General features: G+C 32.0%; 3 protein-coding genes across 3 annotated transcripts; all 3 read left to right on the plus strand.

Annotated features, from left to right (window-relative positions):
- The first annotated feature begins 260 nt into the window (after positions 1–260).
- On the plus strand, positions 261–3567 carry LOC137821620 (uncharacterized). The gene is made up of 2 exons (XM_068626302.1): positions 261–405; positions 2153–3567. Exons 1-2 carry the CDS (start codon positions 346–348, stop codon positions 3290–3292), a joined length of 1200 nt encoding a protein of 399 aa, XP_068482403.1. The 5' UTR covers positions 261–345; the 3' UTR covers positions 3293–3567.
- An 8065-nt stretch (positions 3568–11632) lies between these two features.
- Positions 11633–14212, plus strand: LOC137820684 (uncharacterized). The gene is made up of 2 exons (XM_068624867.1): positions 11633–11933; positions 12794–14212. Exons 1-2 carry the CDS (start codon positions 11727–11729, stop codon positions 13940–13942), a joined length of 1356 nt encoding a protein of 451 aa, XP_068480968.1. The 5' UTR covers positions 11633–11726; the 3' UTR covers positions 13943–14212.
- Positions 14213–18246: 4034 nt separating this feature from the next.
- LOC137820972 (uncharacterized) lies at positions 18247–20610 on the plus strand. Its single transcript, XM_068625335.1, has 3 exons — positions 18247–19336; positions 19909–20137; positions 20248–20610. The coding sequence occupies exons 1-3, from the start codon at positions 18426–18428 to the stop codon at positions 20410–20412; spliced, it is 1305 nt and encodes a 434-aa protein (XP_068481436.1). The 5' UTR covers positions 18247–18425; the 3' UTR covers positions 20413–20610.
- The last annotated feature ends 860 nt before the right edge of the window (positions 20611–21470 follow it).

The raw sequence follows: 21470 nt of genomic DNA on the forward strand, positions 1-21470 counted from the left end.
TGATTAGTCTCACTAAATCTACTTAAACGTAATTGGGTTTGTGAGATTGATCCGTCCAATAATCGAACTCCATCACATGATGTCGGTTATTCGGATCTCCCCGTACATTTTTCATTTAGTTAAACAAAAACACATTTATTTAAAAAATAATGTTTGTTTCACACTTTTATTTTTCTCCCATTTCTACCTTACAATCATTTCAATAATAAAATATTATATTTAACTAATAAAACTAAAATAAAATTATGATTTTCCAACTCATGAGATTCAAGTCTCCTCCACCTTATATTAAGGTTTTGATGTCACCCTCCTCCCCTCTCTTTCTATCCCCAACCCCCTTCCCATATGTCTCTCACCGTCAACTCTCTTTCCACTCAGAATCGCACCGCCAAGCACCCTCTCCAGGTTTCTAACTACTTCTGTAACTGTTTTCTGTTACTTTGTTGCACTCATGCTATGTATATTTCATCCTTTTCACAATATCATTTTCTTTCTCTGTTCAAAACAGAACCCATTACTTGTTTCATTTTATTTTGTTTTCCATCAATAATTTTGTTACATAAAAACCGTAATAGTGTAAAACTTGGAACAGTTTTATGTTTTTATGGAACAATTAATACTCGAAAAAATAATTTTTATAAAATAACAAAACTCTTGTATCGACTCCAAAAGTTACAGTGTAATCCCGAACTTTCTTCAACCTTTTCCGCTGCTTTCCACTGAAAATGCATAATCCTTTTGCAGTTGAGTTCTCTTGATTCTCTCCATACCTAACATTTCTCTTCGTTCGTCTATTTATCATGCGTCAAACCCACATTTGATGTTTTTTTTTTAATCTTGCCCTTCCAAAACTGATGTGTGTAATTTGATCTAACTTTTGAATAAAGCAATATTTTTCTTAGAGTTACTGATCGTTGAAGAATTCATTTGTATGCTTCTGTTGATCACATATAAATCTAGGGAATCAAGTGTGTTTCTAAGTTGGGTAATGAAAGTTTTAACCAACTATTGTGTTTTTGAGAGTGTACTTCGTGTGAGAGAGAACACCAGAATGAGAATGTATGGGACAGATAGTGACGGTGTAGAGTGGTTGTGAAAGAGAGTTTCTGAACTGGAAGAATAACCCCTATAAATGAGAAAGTTCAATAAGGTTTTGGAGGCAATCTTTTGTCTGAGTGTTGAGAAACATACAAGAAAAAATCCAGAAACTCATTGAATCCCCTCGAGCCATTCGGTTTATACTATATAATATATATTTGCTACAATTAATTTGGTTTTGTTCCTACTAGGGAGATGAGACCTAGAGAACTATTGAAGTCTTCTTCTCCTTCCTTCGGTCGGGCAGGTGACTGGGTGATGAACTGTGGTTCTTCTCGTCCTCTTGCTTATCCTTCGGTACTCGGCACTCGGTCATCGGACGAATCACCGGATGGTGGGTACCTGCGAAGGCACTCCGACGCTCAAGTCAGTAAAGCGGGTGGTCAGCTCAGTAATAAATGACATACCTTACTCCTTGGAATGCGCGCTATTTATATTATTCTAATGGGCCTACCTTGTTGGGCCCGCTTATCGAGGTGGATACCGCTTAGGGTTGCATTACCTAATTCTTGATGATGGATTAAGTTCACTGATCTTGGTTTGAGCGTTAGCTGTAGTAGGGGTCGGCCGTCGGCCAAGTTCCCATGGTGTGGGTCGGCCATCGGCCAAATTCCACTGGTCTTGGTCGAGTCTTATAAGGTCTTGGCCAAGTCTTCTAAGGTCTCGGCCTCTCGGCCTTTCGACCAAGTCTTCTAAGGTCTCGGTCTCTCAGCCTCTCGGCCAAGTCTTCTAAGGTCTCGGTCTCTCGACCTTTCGGCCAAGTCTTCTAAGGTCTCGGTCTCTCGGCCTCTCGGCCAAGTCTTCTAATGTTTCAGCCAAGCTCCCCTGGTCTCGGTCATGTGGACTCGGCCACGGGCAGCCAGGTGGACCTCGGCCTCGCCCATACCGGTACAGGTTTATTCAAGGATGTTATGTTAACTCGTCAGACATTCTCAATGATTCAAGGAGTGAGCACTAAATCTTGTTACCTGGTAGAAAGTGAAGAATTTTTGCATAAAAATGACCCATGAACCTTTTGCTTACTTTGATTCTTTTTTTTTTCTTTGATTGTCAGGTTGCGAAGCGCTTAGAGAAGTTCCAGAGATCTAAGGAAGCATTGATCAGCCAGAAAGATGGAATCATAAACCTTGGACGAGGCTTTCCCAACTTTGATGGTCCAGAGTTTATAAAGGAAGCAGCAATTCAAGCAATAAGGGATGGGAAAAATCAGTATGCACAAGGCTTTGGAGTTCCGGAGTTAAACATTGCTATTGCTGATAGATTTAGGAAAGAAACTGGATTAGTGGTAGACCCTGATAATAAAGTTACTGTCACAAATGGGTGCTTAGAAGCAATTTCTGCAACTGTTTTAGGATTAATAAATCCTGGTGATGAGGTTATCCTGTTTTCTCCTTTATATGATTGTTATGAAGGCAATTTAGCCATGGCTGGTGCAAAAATAATAAGCATCCCTTTGCAACCTCCAGACTTTGCTATCCCGATTGAAAAGTTGAAGTTAACCGTGTCAAGGAGTACACGTGCCATTGTTATAAATACTCCTCACAACCCTACGGGAAAGATGTTCTCTCTAGAGGAACTCAATGACATTGCATCCCTTTGCATTGAGAATGATGTTCTAGTTTTTGCTGATGAAGTTTATCATAAGTTGACATTTGATATGGAGCACATTTCAATAGCTTCTTTGCCTGGAATGTTTGAAAGGACCGTGACAATGAACTCATTGGCAAAGACATTTAGCTTAACAGGATGGAAGATTGGTTGGGCCGTAGCACCCTCACACCTGACATGGGGACTGCGACTGGCACATTCTTTCATCACTTTCTCAAACGCCACTCCTTTGCAGTGTGCAGCTGCAGTAGCTCTTAGAGCGCCAGACTCTTACTATGTGGAGCTGAAGAGGGATTATATGGCAAAGAGGGCTATTTTGGTGGAAGGATTAAAGGCCGTTGGCTTTAAGGTATTCCCACCCAACGGAACATTCTTTGTTTTAGCTGATCATACCCCTTTTGGATTGGAAAATGATGTTGCATTTTGTGAATATCTGCTTAAGGAGGTGGGGGTGCTGGCAATCCCTTGCAGTGTGTTTAGCTTCAATCCAGAAGAGGGAAAGAATCTAGTCAGATTTGTTTTCTGCAAGGATGATGAAACTCTTAGGGTCGCGGTTGAGAGGATGAAGGAGAAACTTAGAAAATGATCTCAATGCTTGATCAAGTCCTCTATATATTGGATTTTCAACCATATCTAGCCATTGCCAACATCTTGTTTGCATGTTCTTCTTCCCAAGATTCATGATCTTTTTATGTGTTGAGTTTTTAATTCTGGGGACTGTGGAGTGGAAAATAGAACTTTACACCTCCTAATGTCCCAAGTTTCTTATATTACCAAACAAATGTTTGGTTAATAATGTGTTTACTGTGTCAAGGTATCATGGTCCAATGTGGGAATAAAAGCAAAGTTTGAATCTCTATATATTTGGTGTCTGCCTTGGTTATAAATGATTGATAGGTTGACACTCTAAATATAAAAAACATTCATTAACAGCGGGTGGTGAATTGTTGACACTTAATTAATGAAAAATATTCACTTAACACTACAAAACTAAGTAACATTTACATGACAACTTATTATAATAATATTTTATATTAAATATAGATAGATGAATGTCTTTCACTATTTAATGTCGAACTGTCACCATCCTTTATAAAACCATTGTCTCAAATTATATACTAAAAGTAATTTAGAAAAAAAAAGTATTCCTTCATCTAATAGAGTACTTATACTTTAAAAAAATAAAACTTAATCTTTGTTTGGATATGACGTACTCTTACGTGGAATGGATTAGAGTGATTTGAATGAAAATTTTGGGTTTGGATTGAGTTGATTTTGAATGATAGATTTGAAGGAAGATTTCTTTGTTGAATGGGTGAGAAAGGATGAAAAAGTCAAATTCACATGTTACTTGCAAAAACTGATATCGCCTTAATAGAATAATGGTTTGGTCAATTTCTTCTATTATTATTATAAGTTATGTGTTAATGCATAGTTGATTATGTGAAATAGACATCATATGTAATAGATTAAGTCAAATAATATAATCAATTAAATGTGTTTTTTTACTGGGATGTTGTCTATTAACATAAAGGTTCACACAAGTTCCTCTGTGTCAAAATGTACCCAAATTCCTCTCTCTTACAATAAAAAAACAGCTTATTATGGATTTCAAACTCGATCAAAATAAATGAGTGTGTTTATTACTTTTCATTGTTCTACTTCTATTTATATGAACTTCAAAAAAATTATTACTATATTTTTTGGTTTACAGTATTAATTCACATTATTTAAACCAATATTATTATATTTTAAAATATAAATTATCACTATAATAAAGGTAACTTTGTCTTTACCAAAAAATTATAATTTTTCTCTTTTCTTTTTTCTCAAGCAAATATTTCACTGTATTTTTTCTCTTTTCATTTTAATTCATTTAATCTAAATAATATTACTTTTCATTTAATTTTTTTTCTTTCCTTTTTATTCTTATTTTAAATTTGAAGTTTTATTTGTAGAAAATATTTTAAATTTGGAAGTTTATCCAAAAAAAATTATCACATGGACAACGACTTTAAAATAGATGTTTTTTAAATTTGTTATTTCTTTTTTATCGAAGTAAAGAAGCCCAAAAGTGGAAAATAACTTTCTTAAGACTTTGTAAGACGTTTAGTTATACACTGATTTTTATTTATGAAATATTCATAAAATTATATTTTAAACTACAAAGAAAATTTAATAATCCTAACATACATTTTTTTAAACTACCAAATACAATATTTTTTTCACTGGAGCTAAAAAAAAACAAAATGCACTTATAGAATTCTGTTTTTAGTTAAAATGTGATTGCAAAATTTTAGAAACTTTATTATTTTAGTGAAAAAAATTAGTAGTCAAATATTTTGAAAACCAAATTATAAAATATTTACTTTTTATATTTAAATATTAAAAATAGTGATTGAACTTATACTTTCAGTCTATATTTTATTTTAATGTAGTTAGTGTTTAAAATAATTTTATGTAATCCTTGAAAAATTATTTATAAATTAAAAGAGATCTATGTTACTTAACTTTTTCATAAAAAAAATTGTCTAACTCATGATACATGTTACAGTGAGCGTGTGAGTGAGAGAGGGAGAGATATATTATAGCAGTAAAGAGTGTTAATTACTATTTAACACATATACATTACATCCGTATTTATACATAGGATTGATATACAAATGGTTACATTTATATTCCCTTAACATCCCTTTCATATACTAATTATATTTATTTTAATTTTTTAATTGATACTTCACGTCAATTATTAGAAAATAATAACATTTTATAATATAAATGATATCAATTTTAACATATAATCAATTTATATATCTATTAAAAATAAAAATATTTTATAATATATAAATAATTACAAATCTTATATTATAAATTAATTTTATAAAATTGAGTTAAATTTAAAATTTATATTTTAATATTTTCATTTTCTTTTTCTTCTTTGATACTGTGACAACATTGACACCATTTAATCATTTAGATCCTAAAGTCCTCAATCTATATCTCATTGGTTTACTCAAATATTCTCACCACAAATGCCAATATCTTTTCGAATCTGCTCACGACCATGATTTTTTTTTTTTAATTTGGTCATAAACTAAACGACCATGATTTTTTTTTTTTAATTTGGTCATAAGCTAAACAAACACTCTATTGCAAACAAAGTTTGTGATGACGTAAACATGGTTTTCATTTTAATTTAAGAATTCTAGATAGCGTATAACATTGTCTTTGAATTACCAAATACTATCCATAGATGATTTAAAAAAAAAAATATGTTGTAGTTTCAAAATTACCAAATGCTCTTACAGATATTAAGCGAACTAGAATTCAGTTTTTTTTAACTAAAAAGTAGTTGCACAAATTTTAGAAGGTTTATTTTTACTTAGAGTATTAGCTGTAATATTAAAAATCAATTTTCAGAATTTTTTTTACAGCTGTGCAGAGGTTTGTATAAATAAATTACCAAAATACTAATAATTATTCTTAAAATCTAAGCTTAGTGAGAAAATATTAATATTAAAATATTTTCAGAATCACTTTTTGAAAATATTTTTTTGTATTGTGCTTATACTGTCAGTATATGATATTTTTATTTTGACATAATTAATACTTCATTCTATTTTATAAAATTATTGAAGTATTATTTATAAATTAAAAAATATCTGTGTTAACCACTTGGACTTGCCCGTAAAAGTGTATTACTCAAAATAAGTTTGTATTTTTTTTATATAGCCAAAGTAGTTTGTTTAGGAAAAGAACAAATAATTATTTTTTCGTTTAAGGCAACACGTTTTTCTTATTTAAATAATTTTATAATAAGATTAATAGGATAGAAAAATCTGAAATTCTTTTTCTAACAAATTATAGCTTTGTATTTTATTTTTTTTAGAATTTTTTTTAATGTTTCTTTTTATAAACATGCCTTTTTATATTTTCTTACATTTAAAAAAAATTACAACTTCTTAAATATTTTATTTTCTTTTACATATAATGTAAAACAATCTAATGTAATGAAACATGCATTTTAAAACTTTCAAATTTACTGGTATATATTATTTTATTATAATTTCAAAAAGTATTTCTTAAAATATTATTTTAACTATTATGACTGTAAAATATTGATTCAGTAAAAATAAGTATAATTTTTAAAATAACTATCATACAAATTTATTTATTTAGCATTGATGAAAAATATGATATTGAAAATAAAGTAAAAAAATAATAATTTAAAGTAATTATTTTGATAACGTAAGAGATAAAATATTTTAATAAAATTTATTTTTTAATTTTTCACTCATTAAGATGTGTTTATGATATTAAACAATGTACAAATATACTCCTTGTCTTTGAGACTTATAGATAAAAGATGGAATGAGATAATTAACTTATGAGAGTGGTTCAATTTTATTGTTTGATTATCAATAATACGGATGAATAAAAAAATATAAATGGATAAGTTGTATTTGGAAGTTCAATTTAAAAAATGAAGAAATTCAATTTTGGGTGAAACATGTACAAAGTTACTAAAAAAAAATCTGACACTATTAGCTATAATTATCTTTACTTCCATCATTTTAATACTTTTTTTATTATATAGAAGGATGAGACACTAACCAGTTGAATAATTATTTTCTCATACGTTCTTTGTTTTTTCTTTTCTACACTCCCTAATCTTAAGTTTCGGCTCATGGTTGGAAGTGTACCCGCAAAAGGTACTTCATGCTCAAGTAAGAGTTTGATACTCGGTGCGTAATGAATGTTATATTAATTGCGTATCTTTGTTTTGTGATGTATTTATTTATACAATTTGTCATGAGCTATATTATTAATAGGCCACATTTAATATTTATAATCATACAAATGGAAATACATGATTTGTCGCATATTTCTTTTTACCTTGAAGTTTTTATCCTTAGCCGATCAGACGACCTTCGCTATGGGGGTTACAAATCCTGTAACCTTAAACAATACAAATACAAATTCACCTTTGTATAATAATCATAGGACTAAGACTCTTATATAAGAAATTGTAAATTGTAAGTGAAAACTTGAGAGTTTGAGAAGTTGGACAATTATTTTAGTAAATAAAACATAGGTCAACAATAGTAAAAAATACTCTTCACAAATTAAATCTAAAATTAATTTGTTATCATATATAACAACTTTTTTTTCATGTTGTACTACTGTAATATTTGGAGATATTGTATCCTGAGTAACTTGGATACACATAAAAAAAATTATTGTAACTAATTGAATGGGAAGTATTTAATAACCAACTCATCTTAATCACCTCTAAATACTTTAACTTAGACTCAAAGAAATATAAATAGGAAAATAATTCTTTGATACTATCAACAGTGAAACACTTTCATTTGACAACCTCAAAAAATAATATAATAATATTTTGTATTAAAAATAAACTAAATATAATTAAAATATTAATTTAATGAATTGTGAAATGGGTGTATTTATTGCGAAGAGTGTCAATGTATCAACATCCATATAAATATACATTTGGTCTCACATATATATTTAAATTGTCTTTGACTTCAACTCCTAAGTGATGTAAGACTATTCAGTGTACCATAACAAAACCCCAAGACGAGGTCTAAGGGGAATAATGGTTCATTTTTAGAATCACCTTTTCATTCTCACAGACGACGTCAATGTTACAAACTTAAGTTTATTGAGATAATATCATTATGGGCAATCACTGCATCCGAGGTATTGTCTACTTTAGAGCTCGAAACTCCGTCACAATTTTTCCTTAAAAGTCATCTCAAATGGTTAAGGGAGGCAAGTGTTTTTAAATTGTCCTTGACCTCAACTCCTAAGCAACGTGAGAATATTGAGTATACAAGAATAAACTCCTTCAGTCAAGGTCTAAGGAGAACGAGAGTTCGTCTTTTGAACCACTTATCCATTCACAAACGACACCAATGTTTCGACATCAAGTTTGTTGAGATAACATCATCAGACAATTATTGGATATATACTAAGTAGAGTCTGGTTGAGAAAAGCCCCAACTCTAGATAAGGTCGCAAAGCTTCAACCTTTAAGATGGTTGTAAAAACACAACCTTGGAAATAGTAACGTAAACTAAACTCAATGAACATTAAAGTTCATTCATCCACCTAATTAGTCTACATGCACCTTATTTATGGATTTCGAGATTGGGTGGCTTGTGTACTACCTGACTTTTCAATTTTCAAAGATATTTTACCCACCTCCAAGACTCGAAGATACATAACAAATTTGGTTGTAATTGATCGAACGGAAAGTACTTAATAAATAACTCATTTTAATCAATTTTAACCTAGATCCAAAGGCCTATAAATATACACTTGGTCTCATAGGAAGTACTCACTTAACTCTCTTTACTCATATACTAATATTTTTAAAACTTCTCTAGCTCATACTTTTGAACATCAAATAATCTTTTTGTAGGTGGATCTCCACTTGGTATTTCTCAACAAGCTTGATAACCATTCTTAAGAGGATTCAACTTGATTTCTAGCTTGACTTCCTTGAAGCTTCCTCAATCCATCTTGGACAGTTCTCACTTAGTGTTTTTTTATTTCATATTTATCTATTACATGGAAACATAAAATTAATTAAGGATAAATATGTTAGGCACTTAACTCCATTCTTCATTTCTCTTCAATTATTGGAATAGCCAAAATAACATTTGGTATTTTTCAAGTTTAGACTTTTCTAATCAAAAGAATGTCACATACAAACAATCTTTTTAATAATAGATTGAATCAAGTGTAAACAAATTCAAGCAAAAGTTGAATTATACATTGTCATAAAAAGGTGTTTTTTTCTTGCATAATACTTTTAATAGTTATGGTCTAATTCAACAACAATACTTCTAATCCAAAGACAAGTTTATACACTTCACAATAGTATGTCACAAATTGAAGTTGTGCAATTGAAGACGAGTTTGACTTTCATTAAAGTCGTTCAACTGAAAACAATTTTGGTTCATTAAAGTCATATCAAGCATGACAACTTTGTTCAACTTTTACTCATTAAAATCATATTAAAAATTAAAAATTTGATTAATTTTCTTCTCATTAAAAATGTGCTTATGTGCACAAATTTGATTCGTCAATTAAAGTCGTGTCAATATACAAAAAATAAAGAGTAAATAGTCGGTTTATTACAATAAATATTAACATATTTCATTTTTAGTTCATTAAGAAAAAAGAAGAAGAACAATCTTAGTACAAAATTTTAATTTCATTAGTTTGATTTAAACTCTATTAATGATTAAAGTAATTAAGCATGTGTTAGTCTTTAATAATTACCACATGAGTTTATCATTCAAGGTTAATTGCATATCAATATTAATTTTATCTTTAATAAATACGTGTAACAATTACTAAATAGCAAATGTGTTCAATTACTTAAATCATTAATAAAGTTCAAACAAAACTAATAAAATTAATTTTTTTTATTAAAACTATATTTTATAAACTAAATATATCAATTTGTAAATATTGTAGTGAATCCATTATTTAGCAAAAAATAAAATAAGAAGTACAATATCTTTAAAAAATTAAAAACAAATAAAGAACATGTGTTAAGCATGACATACGTACATGTGTTTAAACCAAATTTTGATTAGTAACACAACTTCATTTTAATGTCATAATTTTAAGCACAATTTACCTATTTGTTTTTTTAATTATCCATACTGATAATTTGGAAAGGAAATTACATTACTTTGATAATTTTTCGTGGAATGAACATGATTATTGTCTTTCAGAACTAAAATAATTGTGGTTTAAATTTAACTTAATATTTTTTATCCAACTTATTTAATTTGTAACTTAAAAAGAATTAGACTAAATTGACATGTAAGTTTATCAATTAATCAACATTATAAAATAATATTTTTTTTAAATACATGCATATATTACAATTTATTTATATTTTTATATTAAACCATTATATTTTAAATTAAAGTTAATTTATTAATAGACTTAAATTTTGAAAACATATTTTTTTTATTTAGAATTATTTTCTTTTTATATTTATTTCAAAAGAGTAAAAAACGACTTGTTAAATTGACATAAGATCATACTACTAAAAAAATATAATTTATTGTAAAAAGAGACTAAAATATTTTAAATGACCAATTAAATTGGATCAAGTCAAACCGATTCCTTTAACAAGTCTAATTTATTGCGACTCTACGAAATAGTTAAATAAAAATAAGATATATGATAATAAACACTTTATAAAATTAGCAATGATAAATTTATTATTAGAAAATATAATAAAATATTTAAATATAAATTATTTTAAAAATAAAAAATAATTAATCATTATATAACTAAATTAAATATTATTTTATAAACTAAATTTATTAATATATAAAATAATTTCTATTACTAATAAAAATTTGGTGCAATTATCTCAATATTAAGATTAATAGTAAATTTAGTTTGATGGTTTTTAAAAATATTAATTTTGTTCTATGTTTTTTTAAAAATATATAATTTAATCCTTTCTATTAAGCTCATATAAATGACATTAAATAGTAATTAAATATCACATAATTATATGATTATTTTTTTCTTTAAATTATTAATATTTAACGGTAATAATATTATTTTACAATAAGCTATATATTTTCTATTTTAACAAAAATTTAAAATAGTTATTTATATTTTGTGTTGTTTATGTTTACATTTTTTACTTTAATTCTTTATTTTTTTTTCCAATATATCAAATTGATATTTCGTTAATTTATTATATATTTTAGCTTAATATAATGAATTGTGAGATACATAATGCTAATTAAAATTATATGATTAATAAAAATAATTTAATTTAGAAGAGACAATAAAACAAAGTATTTTTCTGAAATTATAGAATAAAACTTAAAATATAATTAATGACACCCCTATTTTTTATTTTTTTAAATATCTTTATCTTTAACAGTGGCAGCCCGGGCAGCCGTGAGCACGAGGCATAAAGTTTAGTAGAAAGAATCAAATTTGAGTCCAATGCAGCAGGTCTATGCTAACTCCCCATATATACTCATGAGATTCACGCCTTCATCCAAGTTCTTAGGCTTTTCAAATCACTTCAATAACCTTCTCGCACCCTCTTTTTCTCTAACCTCAAAGTTCCCATCTTCCATTGCCGCCACCATGTCCACTGTTCCCACTCAGAACGACACCGTCACCCACAAAACGCATCAGCCTCTGCAAGTTCGTTATTTTCCCCCTTTCAGATCTCTTTATTATGCAAGAATATTTTAATGTTCTGTGTTAAATTAGATGTCTGAATGTGAATCGTATTATCTTTTTATCTCAGCTTTTAATTCTGCTGACTACCTGTTTCTTAGAATTTACATCATGCATGCTGCTGTGTTCTACACATATGGAATGGGACCTTCACGCATTATAAATCACCCCTGTTCTTACGTTTCCTTTGATCTATAGAGTTGCTATGTTACCAAACAAATTTAAGGGTTTTGGTATAGTTGTCTTTTTGGGGCAATAGATGAATGGGTTTGGGGGAACCAAGGAAGAGATTGAGGGAGGGGGAATTTTCTCAATTACATTCTCAAAATCTTTAAATTTCGGAGAGTACCGTAGAATATGTCTATTTTATATTCATATCCCTTTTGAATTACTTAGTTATTTGGTGAAGGTTGTCTTTGCTACAATTCAGTTTCAACTTATTTGATGATGCTAGCATCTTTATGAGTATGTTTGGATAACTTTTTTCATATACACTTGAAGAAGAAGAAAATAAGAAGGAAAAATAAAAACAAGTTTTGTGTTAAAATTTGTTTAACATGCCTTAATTTTCTATCAGAGTTTATGAAAAACATTGTCTGATCATATTCTGTGAATAAAACTTAAACCTTGTAGTGCAAGGAACTAAGATTATATCTTACCTGGTAAAAAAGAGGAGAGGGTTTGGGGAAGAGAGAGTTTGGTTGTATTTTGTACCTGGCATCTACTGACCAAAATAATGCCAAAAAGAAAACATGATACGTATGACAATTTCATAGCTCATAGTTGAGCAGCATGTTTACTTTAATTCCTGTTGATTTTGTCAGATTGCAAAGCGCTTAGAGAAATTTCAGACAACAATCTTCACTCAAATGAGCTTGCTTGCCATCAAACATGGAGCCATAAACCTTGGTCAAGGCTTTCCCAACTTTGATGGTCCAGACTTTGTGAAGGAAGCAGCTATTCAAGCAATCAGGGATGGGAAAAATCAGTATGCCCGGGGTTATGGAGTTCCAGACCTTAACATTGCCATTGCTGAGAGATTTAAGAAAGATACTGGATTAGTGGTAGACCCCGAAAAGGAAGTTACTGTTACATCTGGATGCACTGAAGCAATTGCTGCAACTGTACTAGGAATAATAAATCCCGGTGATGAGGTTATTCTGTTTGCTCCTTTTTATGATTCTTATGAGGCTACTTTGTCTATGGCCGGTGCAAAAGTCAAAAGCATTACTTTGCGTCCTCCAGATTTTGCTGTCCCTATTGAAGAGCTGAAGTCCACCATCTCAAAGAATACCCGTGCCATTCTTTTAAATACACCTCACAACCCTACTGGAAAGATGTTCACTCGCGAGGAGCTTGATTGCATTGCATCTCTTTGCATTGAGAATGATGTTCTGGTTTTCACGGATGAGGTTTATGATAAGTTGGCTTTTGATATGGAGCACATTTCGATGGCTTCTTTGCCTGGGATGTTCGAAAGGACAGTGACAATGAATTCCATGGGGAAGACATTCTCCTTGACCGGATGGAAAATTGGTTGGGCAATAGCACCCCCACACTTATCATGGGGAGTGCGTCAGGCACATGCATACCTCACTTTTGCAACCTCCCATCCTTTTCAGTGTGCTGCTGCGGTAGCTCTGAGAGCACCAGACTCTTACTATGCAGAGGTGAAGAGGGATTATATGGCAAAGAGAGCTATTTTGGTTGAGGGATTGAAGGCTGTTGGCTTCAAGGTATTCCCGTCCAGTGGAACCTACTTTGTGGTTGTAGATCACACCCCTTTTGGACTGGAAAATGATGTTGCATTTTGTGAATACCTAGTTAAGGAGGTGGGAGTAGTGGCCATTCCTACTAGTGTATTTTACTTGAATCCAGAAGATGGAAAGAATCTTGTCAGATTTACGTTTGCCAAGGATGAGGAAACTATTAGGTCTGCTGTTGAGAGGATGAAAGAGAAGCTTAGAAAATGATACCAACGCATTATCAAGTTGTGATATATGTAGGATTGTAATAACTTCTGGTTTATGGAACTGGATATGCCCTGCAGTCTTTAGTTACTACCTACTTATCCGCCAGTTTTTTTTTTCTTGTGAAGGGTACATTCAATATAACTAGAAATCATGCCTACCTACCACCTAGCAAGCGATGACATTCGGAGTTGTTTAACTTTTATATTTATGGGATGTATTTTCATGAACCTTTATCACTTTTTTTACCGAATCTTATCGCCTGATTCTTAAGCCTTTTATTCCTTTAGTTTGCTGCAATGAATCAATAACCAAGCACACATGGCTCCTTAATTATTTCCTTGAATATTTGGAGTGTTATAATCTCTAGGAGGGTAGACGTCTTATGCACCCCTATCATACGACAGCAATTGATGTGCAACTTTTTGTTTTTATTTCCTAATTCTCGTCCTATGATTCTGTGTTTACAGGCACGCGTTAAACCTCTAAATTTCAAACTAAACCAGATTAACTTTGAATAGGACCTAATGTCTAGTATGCCTAATAAAACTCCGGGAATCTCAGCCAGTGAAAATTCAAGCAAAACTATATTTTCTGAAGAATTGTGTTTATTAGGAAGTGGAGAATCGTTTAGGGAGAATGATGAAATAAGAAGCAAATGGAAGTGAACAAGAGTTTTGTTTACATCAATAAAGAAGGCAATATTACATAAACACATTAGGCCCAACAATATCTACCAACCAGTAATCATAATCCATCAGTTGCACTCCTTCTATAGCCTGCAACTAATGTATGTAGAGAGACAATGACAAGATCCCAACCCTTTGGATTTGACTCATCAATCATCACTCATAAACACTTGGCTCCATCCAAGCGTGGGTTGTCTTTGGATGATACTTGGTTCTCTAATTTGAGCCTTATGGGGAGTAATAATTGTGTGTGCTCCTCATCTTATTCATCCCAGCATATTCAGGCTATAGATTAAATAGACTATTTTGCATCAATTTGAAAAAATTAAAAATAAGGTGTAATGTCTAAGAAACATAGTTTGAAACTGATCCAAAACCAGATATAAAGGGAAATATTAAAACATTACTGGTAGAGTGAGCAACGCTACATGTAAGTTTGAATGAAGTGTGAATTATTTGTACTTTGTAACGGAAGACAGGACAAGCATATTTGATAGTTACAACTTACAAGCTCGTATCGCAGTATTATTGCACCCTTTTACAGCCACATATTTTTCGTTTTTCTTTATCCTTTCCTCGTGTCATTCATTACATTACAAAAATTGTATTGAAGTTTCCTTTTTTTTTTCCTTTCCATTCCATTCCATCATAAATAATTGAATTTTCATGTTACTTCACCAATTATTAGTTCTTCTCACGGATGTGTTGAGTGGTTATTTATTTCGTATCTATCATTTATTAAATTTTACTATAAATGTTATTATATTTTTTAATAATCTAAGAATATCTTTAATGAAAAATGCTTTTTTTACACAATCAAATTTAAACATTCTTCAAATTAATTTATTCAATATCTTTGTTCCAAATTGAAGGAGATAAAAATAAACCATATCTTCAATTATATATAACTATACAAGCGAACTTCATACTCCATAAGGTTTACTGTTATAATCACGAGGTTTTCTACTTGATTAACATGATATAATCTATCAAAACATAATTGGATTCATAATGTTTGTATTATATATATAATAGGGAATTTTTGTTTGGTGTAAATTTTATTTATTTATTTCATATTTAAGTATTTGTTAAAGTTACAACATCTTGACTCTGATAACCAGCCCTTTATTCTATATTTTATTATCTCAATTATACACAATAAAGAAAACCACCATCATAGAAATACTCCCACTAATACACAAAACTCACATTAAAAAATAACAACCAGTTAAAAAAAATCAAAAAGTGATAAAAGAAGAAGGAAATACACCAAAAATAAAAAGAAAAAAAGGAAATATCTACCAAAAAGTAAATGAACATTCTATTTGAAGAGAAATTACACACACTACATATATTTTCTTTAAAAATATATATAAATTTAAAATTTTAATTTATTAAAATAAAATGTCTGAAAGAAATTGAAATTTGACATCACTAGAGGTGGAACTTTTCTTCTAACTAAAATTCTTAATTGTTCCTATAAATGCAACTATTAAGAAGCTTTTGAAGTATTTGATCTGTCAATAAGGGCCCAACATGCACACATACTTCATTCACAAGGGACTTCCACATGGATTCATCAATCATCTGTGTCTGTCCATCATTCCAGCCATCCACTTGGAGGCAACTTGTTATGATCATGGATAACTACATTCAATGAAATAATCAATCTCATATAACATTTTTGTTGACCAAAATCTTTAAAACATTTCACCTGTGATAGGTATTTTTTACTCATAAGCTTTTTTTCCCATTCCTTTCAAATGTAAACTTTAATTCACTCGTATTTGACTTGACCAGAATTCTCAAGACTAACTCCATCACTGATGTGGAAACCTACAATGAACTTACAGTGTAGAGAAGTGAGTAAAACAACTACCCAACTAAAGGGGTTACAAATAAATTAGTCTTGTTCAATGCACCCAAGTATGTTGTGAATGCTCAACCATAATCTTCAACCTTGATCATCAGAAAAGATAACATTTCAAATTTCAAAATAGAGCATGAATCAAAAGTAGAATTACAATTACACTGAATGAAACCAAAGTGTTACATTTCAATTGTATATACACGTGACATAGCCTGAATGCATTTAAGTTGGTATCTACCTTGTACGTGTCTTCTGCTTTATATCTATATACGTCCTTAATTAGTATTGGAAAATGTTGAGCTTACATACTTATTTTGTTTGCCAAGTGTAATAATAATTTTGTGCACCAAGGAAAACTCCAGAAGAAGAAACAAAAAGGCTTAAAATCCAAAGAAGGGTAAACACCAAACAATAGTGAAGCATCTTTGGCATTTGCTCTTTTCACTTCTTCCATCCCTTGCCAGTTATGAGAAAAAGGAAAGATATTAGTGCTTTTATGAGTACCCCATCCAAAGCCATGTAAAAATACATGTTACTTTTATTGTTTATACTAATCCCATGAATACATCTTAATATATGTAAGATTCTAAAACTACAAACAAATACATATTTTTTAGTTGGTGTGTGCATAAACTTTGGACAAAAGAAATACAGTGAGTTTTGGTAGTTGAAAAAATTGAATTTAAATACTGTTATATATATAAATGAAAAAACTCATTAAATATTGTTATAATTTTAAAATATAATTAAAAGTAAAATAAAAATATAAAATATATATTGTTATAAATACATTACATCCTGCTTGAATAGTGGCTAAGTTTCTAGTACTAAATGTTAATTTTTACAACTTTTATTTTTTAATATTATAAATCATGGTAATTTTTTTTACAACTCTTATTTGGATTCATTTAAAAAATAATAATTTTACTTTTACTTTCAAAATTCAATTTTGTTCAGCTTTATCCTTTAAAATTATATATTATTTGAATTTATAGTTTAGAAAGTAACTTTTGGAATTTCGTTTGGGGATCATAATCTTTTTAATAAATATTATTGGATATGCATAAAATGTGACCTATATAAAAAAAATTGTGAGTAAAATTTAAAGTAATGTTAATCCCCACATGAGAGATAATAAGTAATTAGTATCTGTGTTTATATGTGTTTACCTGACCTGTCAGTGGATGAGCATATATGACAGAAAGAATGTTAATTATATGTACTCTTTAATAGTTATTAATGGTAAAAAATGATAATTTGATTAAGATTTAATTAATAAAAAAAAAATGTTAAAAGGAAAGTGGAGAGAGTCCTTGAAAGAGAAAGTTGAATTGTTTTCCTTTTAATTTAAAAAGAAGAAGGTAAAACAGAAAATTGACTTATTTTGTAGGGCATAGATGGTAGAGCAAGGAGAGCGCGAAGCATGGGATATAATCCTCAGATATAAAGTGAAAAACCCGAAATGAAGGGTGATTAAGGGAGGGCCAGAATTAACCTGAAGCGAACGAGTCAGATGGAAAATAAAATTAAATAAAGTGTGGCGGCACGTGCCGGCCAGGTACAGTAAAGCGAAAAAGGCACGACCCCGAATCAATCCCAATCGGACGACCATATCTACCCGTCAAGATCGGACCCAAACCATCCAACGGCCAGAAAGAGAGTCTCACAATCTGAACATCCAACGGCTAAAGTGGAATCTAAGTCCTCTCTGTGAATGCCCCATAAATACACCAAACCCGGCACCCACTCCACGCTCCCTTCATTTCTACCCTCCGAACAACAACTCGCTACTTTTCCTTCTCTCTTTCAAGAACCTTCTGCGCAGTGCCGTAACGTAACGTGTCGTTTTTCGCCACACTCTAATCCAATGCTTCCCGTAGATGTCGCCGGCGAGGACAATATCCCGGCACTGGAAACGTCGATCTGAATGAAGACCACCAACATGGAAAATCAGAAGAGTGGGAGCAAGCTTACCAGAACCCACTCCTCGCTCCTTAGTTGTTCTTCCCCGGCAATCCGATCCTCCATCCACAGCCTCTCTTCCATCGTCACCAAAGAGGAACACGAATTGCAGGAACATGAAAAGCTACTCCTCGATGTTGACGACGACAAGAACAACAAGCCCAAGAAACCCCAAGCCCGACAGCGCCCTCGAGCCCAAGCCCACAGGTCATCAGTATGTTCCGCTCTGGCAGTCTTTTTCCTCGGCTCGTGTTCGCTCTTGCTCTACTTCTTCTACCTCGAGGTGTCTTCCTCGGAGAACGTTTTACTGGCGCTGATTTTCGTTGCCGTGGCGCTCTACTTTGTGTCCAAGAACAAGGGTCTGATTCATAGATCCTTTTCCGCGGCGAAGCATTCATGGGAGGAGAATGTGAAGCGGTTGGGATTTTCGAAGGCGGTGGCGGCGAGGCCTGTGCAGTGGTTCATCGGAGAGCCGGCCGGGGCGGGGAGGAAGGCGGCGAAGATAGTGAGGGAAGGGGTGGAGTTTTACAGCAATGGGGATTTTTACGAGGGCGAGTTTCACAAGGGGAGGAGCAACGGGAGTGGAGTGTACCATTACTTCGTGAATGGGAGGTACGAAGGGGATTGGGTGGATGGAAGGTACGATGGGTACGGAATTGAGAGCTGGGCGAGGGGGAGTCGCTATAGGGGTCAGTATAGACAGGGGTTGAGACACGGTTATGGGGTTTATAGATTCTACACGGGGGACTCTTATTCCGGGGAGTGGTGTAACGGTCAGAGCCATGGCGTGGGGCTTCAGACTTGCTCGGATGCTAGCTGTTACATTGGTCAGTTTAAGTATGGGGTCAAGCACGGTCTTGGCTGTTATCATTTTAGGTCAGTTTCTTCCTTTTTAATGTCTTGTACTCAATTGTGCTAATTGTATCGTTGGTTTCTTTTATTTGATCATGGTGTGATTTAGTCTTTGCTTTGCTCTGGTCATTGCCTTTCATTGAAGATCCGGATTTTCTGGATAGTTCTGTTTTCTTTTGATTTGTAATTAAGGATTGCTTGGGAGGACTCGGTCTGTTCTCCCCCCTTTTGAGTTGTTGATTTATTGGTTCCACTGCCACTTTATGAGCTTTCTTCTGTCTTCTTGCATACCTCTCTAGAACTTGAACTAAGTTCCACTTATATTCTTTTTGATGAAATTAGTCCTTCGTATTGTATCTAATTTAGATGTATTGGTTGTTAGATAACCGATTGTGATTGGTATTTCTGTTGATGATTCATGCGGCTTGTTCGATGATGATGCATGATTTTGTCTACTAATGGGTGGCATTGCAAAGTTGAATCCTTCTGTAATTAGCATTCATTGTTTCTTGGAAGGTTAGAGTAGACAATAATACATGAGGTTTTGGATGTTGTTTTTCAAAAGTCTTATTTTTGGGGGAATTGTCGTGCTGCAGAAATGGTGATAGGTATGCTGGAGAGTATTTTGGAGACAAGATACATGGATTTGGAGTCTACCACTTTGCCAACGGCCACTGTTATGAGGGAGCGTGGCACGAGGGTCGTAGGCAAGGTATTGGCTCATACACTTTTCGAAACGGTGACAGAAGATGTGGTGAATGGGATGCTGGCAACCTCAAGCAACCTTTACCACCGTTATCCGATGTTGTTCTTCGAGCAGTTCAGGTACTTGTTATGTACATATAATTACTATTAACTGTAATGGTTGCCTTATTGTTGTAATCCCTTTGCAAAGGTTGCTTTCTTTTTTCCTCATAATGTGTTATAAATTGCAGGCTGCTAGGAAAACAGCAGAGAGTGCTATAAACCTTAAACGTGTGGATGACCAGGTTAACAAAACAGTAATTGCTGCAAGCAAGGCTGCCACTGCTGCTAGAGTTGCTGCTGTGAAAGCTGTTCAGAACAGGATGGATGGAAAATTTTGCGTTACTGATGTCTAAGAATTAGTTAGATGTTAGCTTTTGTTTGGAATTGTAATTGTAAATTTTTACTAATTTTTAGTCCTTGGAAGATGTCACCCCGGTGAGCAAAAGCTTATTGGAGGTTGAAGAGAGAGAGAGAGAGAGAGTTTGTTTCACCCCCACACACTGTAACTTGTATATAAGCCATGTATATCAATGAAAGATGATTTTCCTCAACTTGTTTCTTGTTGATCAGTTACTTTTATTTTTACACGCCACTTTTGGATTTTAAGGAGCTTCACTGTGAGGAGTAGTTGCACTAGTGAAGTTAAACTTAAAACATTGGGATGCTTGATACCGCCAGAAAAGGCTATTGTGAGGTGACATTCTAAAATTGATCAACTCGAGGACTGGTTCAACCTTTTGGCAACTACACGGTGATTACTAAGATCCTTGTTTAGGAGACAGCCCCCAAGGATTACAACGTTAAAGATTTGTGTTTAACGTTTTCAGTGTTAATCAAACAGGAAATTAAGATTATGTAAAAAAGTAGATGCCGGTGTAAGACTGAATCTTATGCAGAGAGAATAATGGGGGTGTGTGTCTCATACCCAAATTGTTGACACGAATAGGCAAATAGGTGATGTTGATAAGTCTCTCGGGTTGAGACTCTACAATTAGGCCAGCAACTCTCCCACGAAGGGTCAAAACCACCCATCACCGAAAATTCTGTCTGCTTGTTTTAATGTCAAGCTGGTTGCATGTTGTTGTGACGATATTATTATTATTATTATTATTATTATTATTATCTTCATCAGAAACGCCATTACTTAGATCAAGATACTATTATTTTGAGAAGCAGCCATTGCCTAGATGGAATAAAATTTCAAGAGAAGGAAACAAATAGATGACACTATAATAGCATCATATTTTTGTATTAAGAATCCATGTGACACTCTCCTATGTAGGACAATGACAGGAATTCTCTTTCCATTATTATTATTATTATTATCATTATTATTATTTTGTTTAAACTGTGGGCACATGATGTAGTGGTGGGTAAGATCTTTATCACTTTTTTACAAAAATATAAAAGG

This window comes from Phaseolus vulgaris, chromosome 9 (genome assembly GCF_000499845.2).
Source record: "Phaseolus vulgaris cultivar G19833 chromosome 9, P. vulgaris v2.0, whole genome shotgun sequence".
NCBI lineage: Eukaryota > Viridiplantae > Streptophyta > Magnoliopsida > Fabales > Fabaceae > Phaseolus > Phaseolus vulgaris.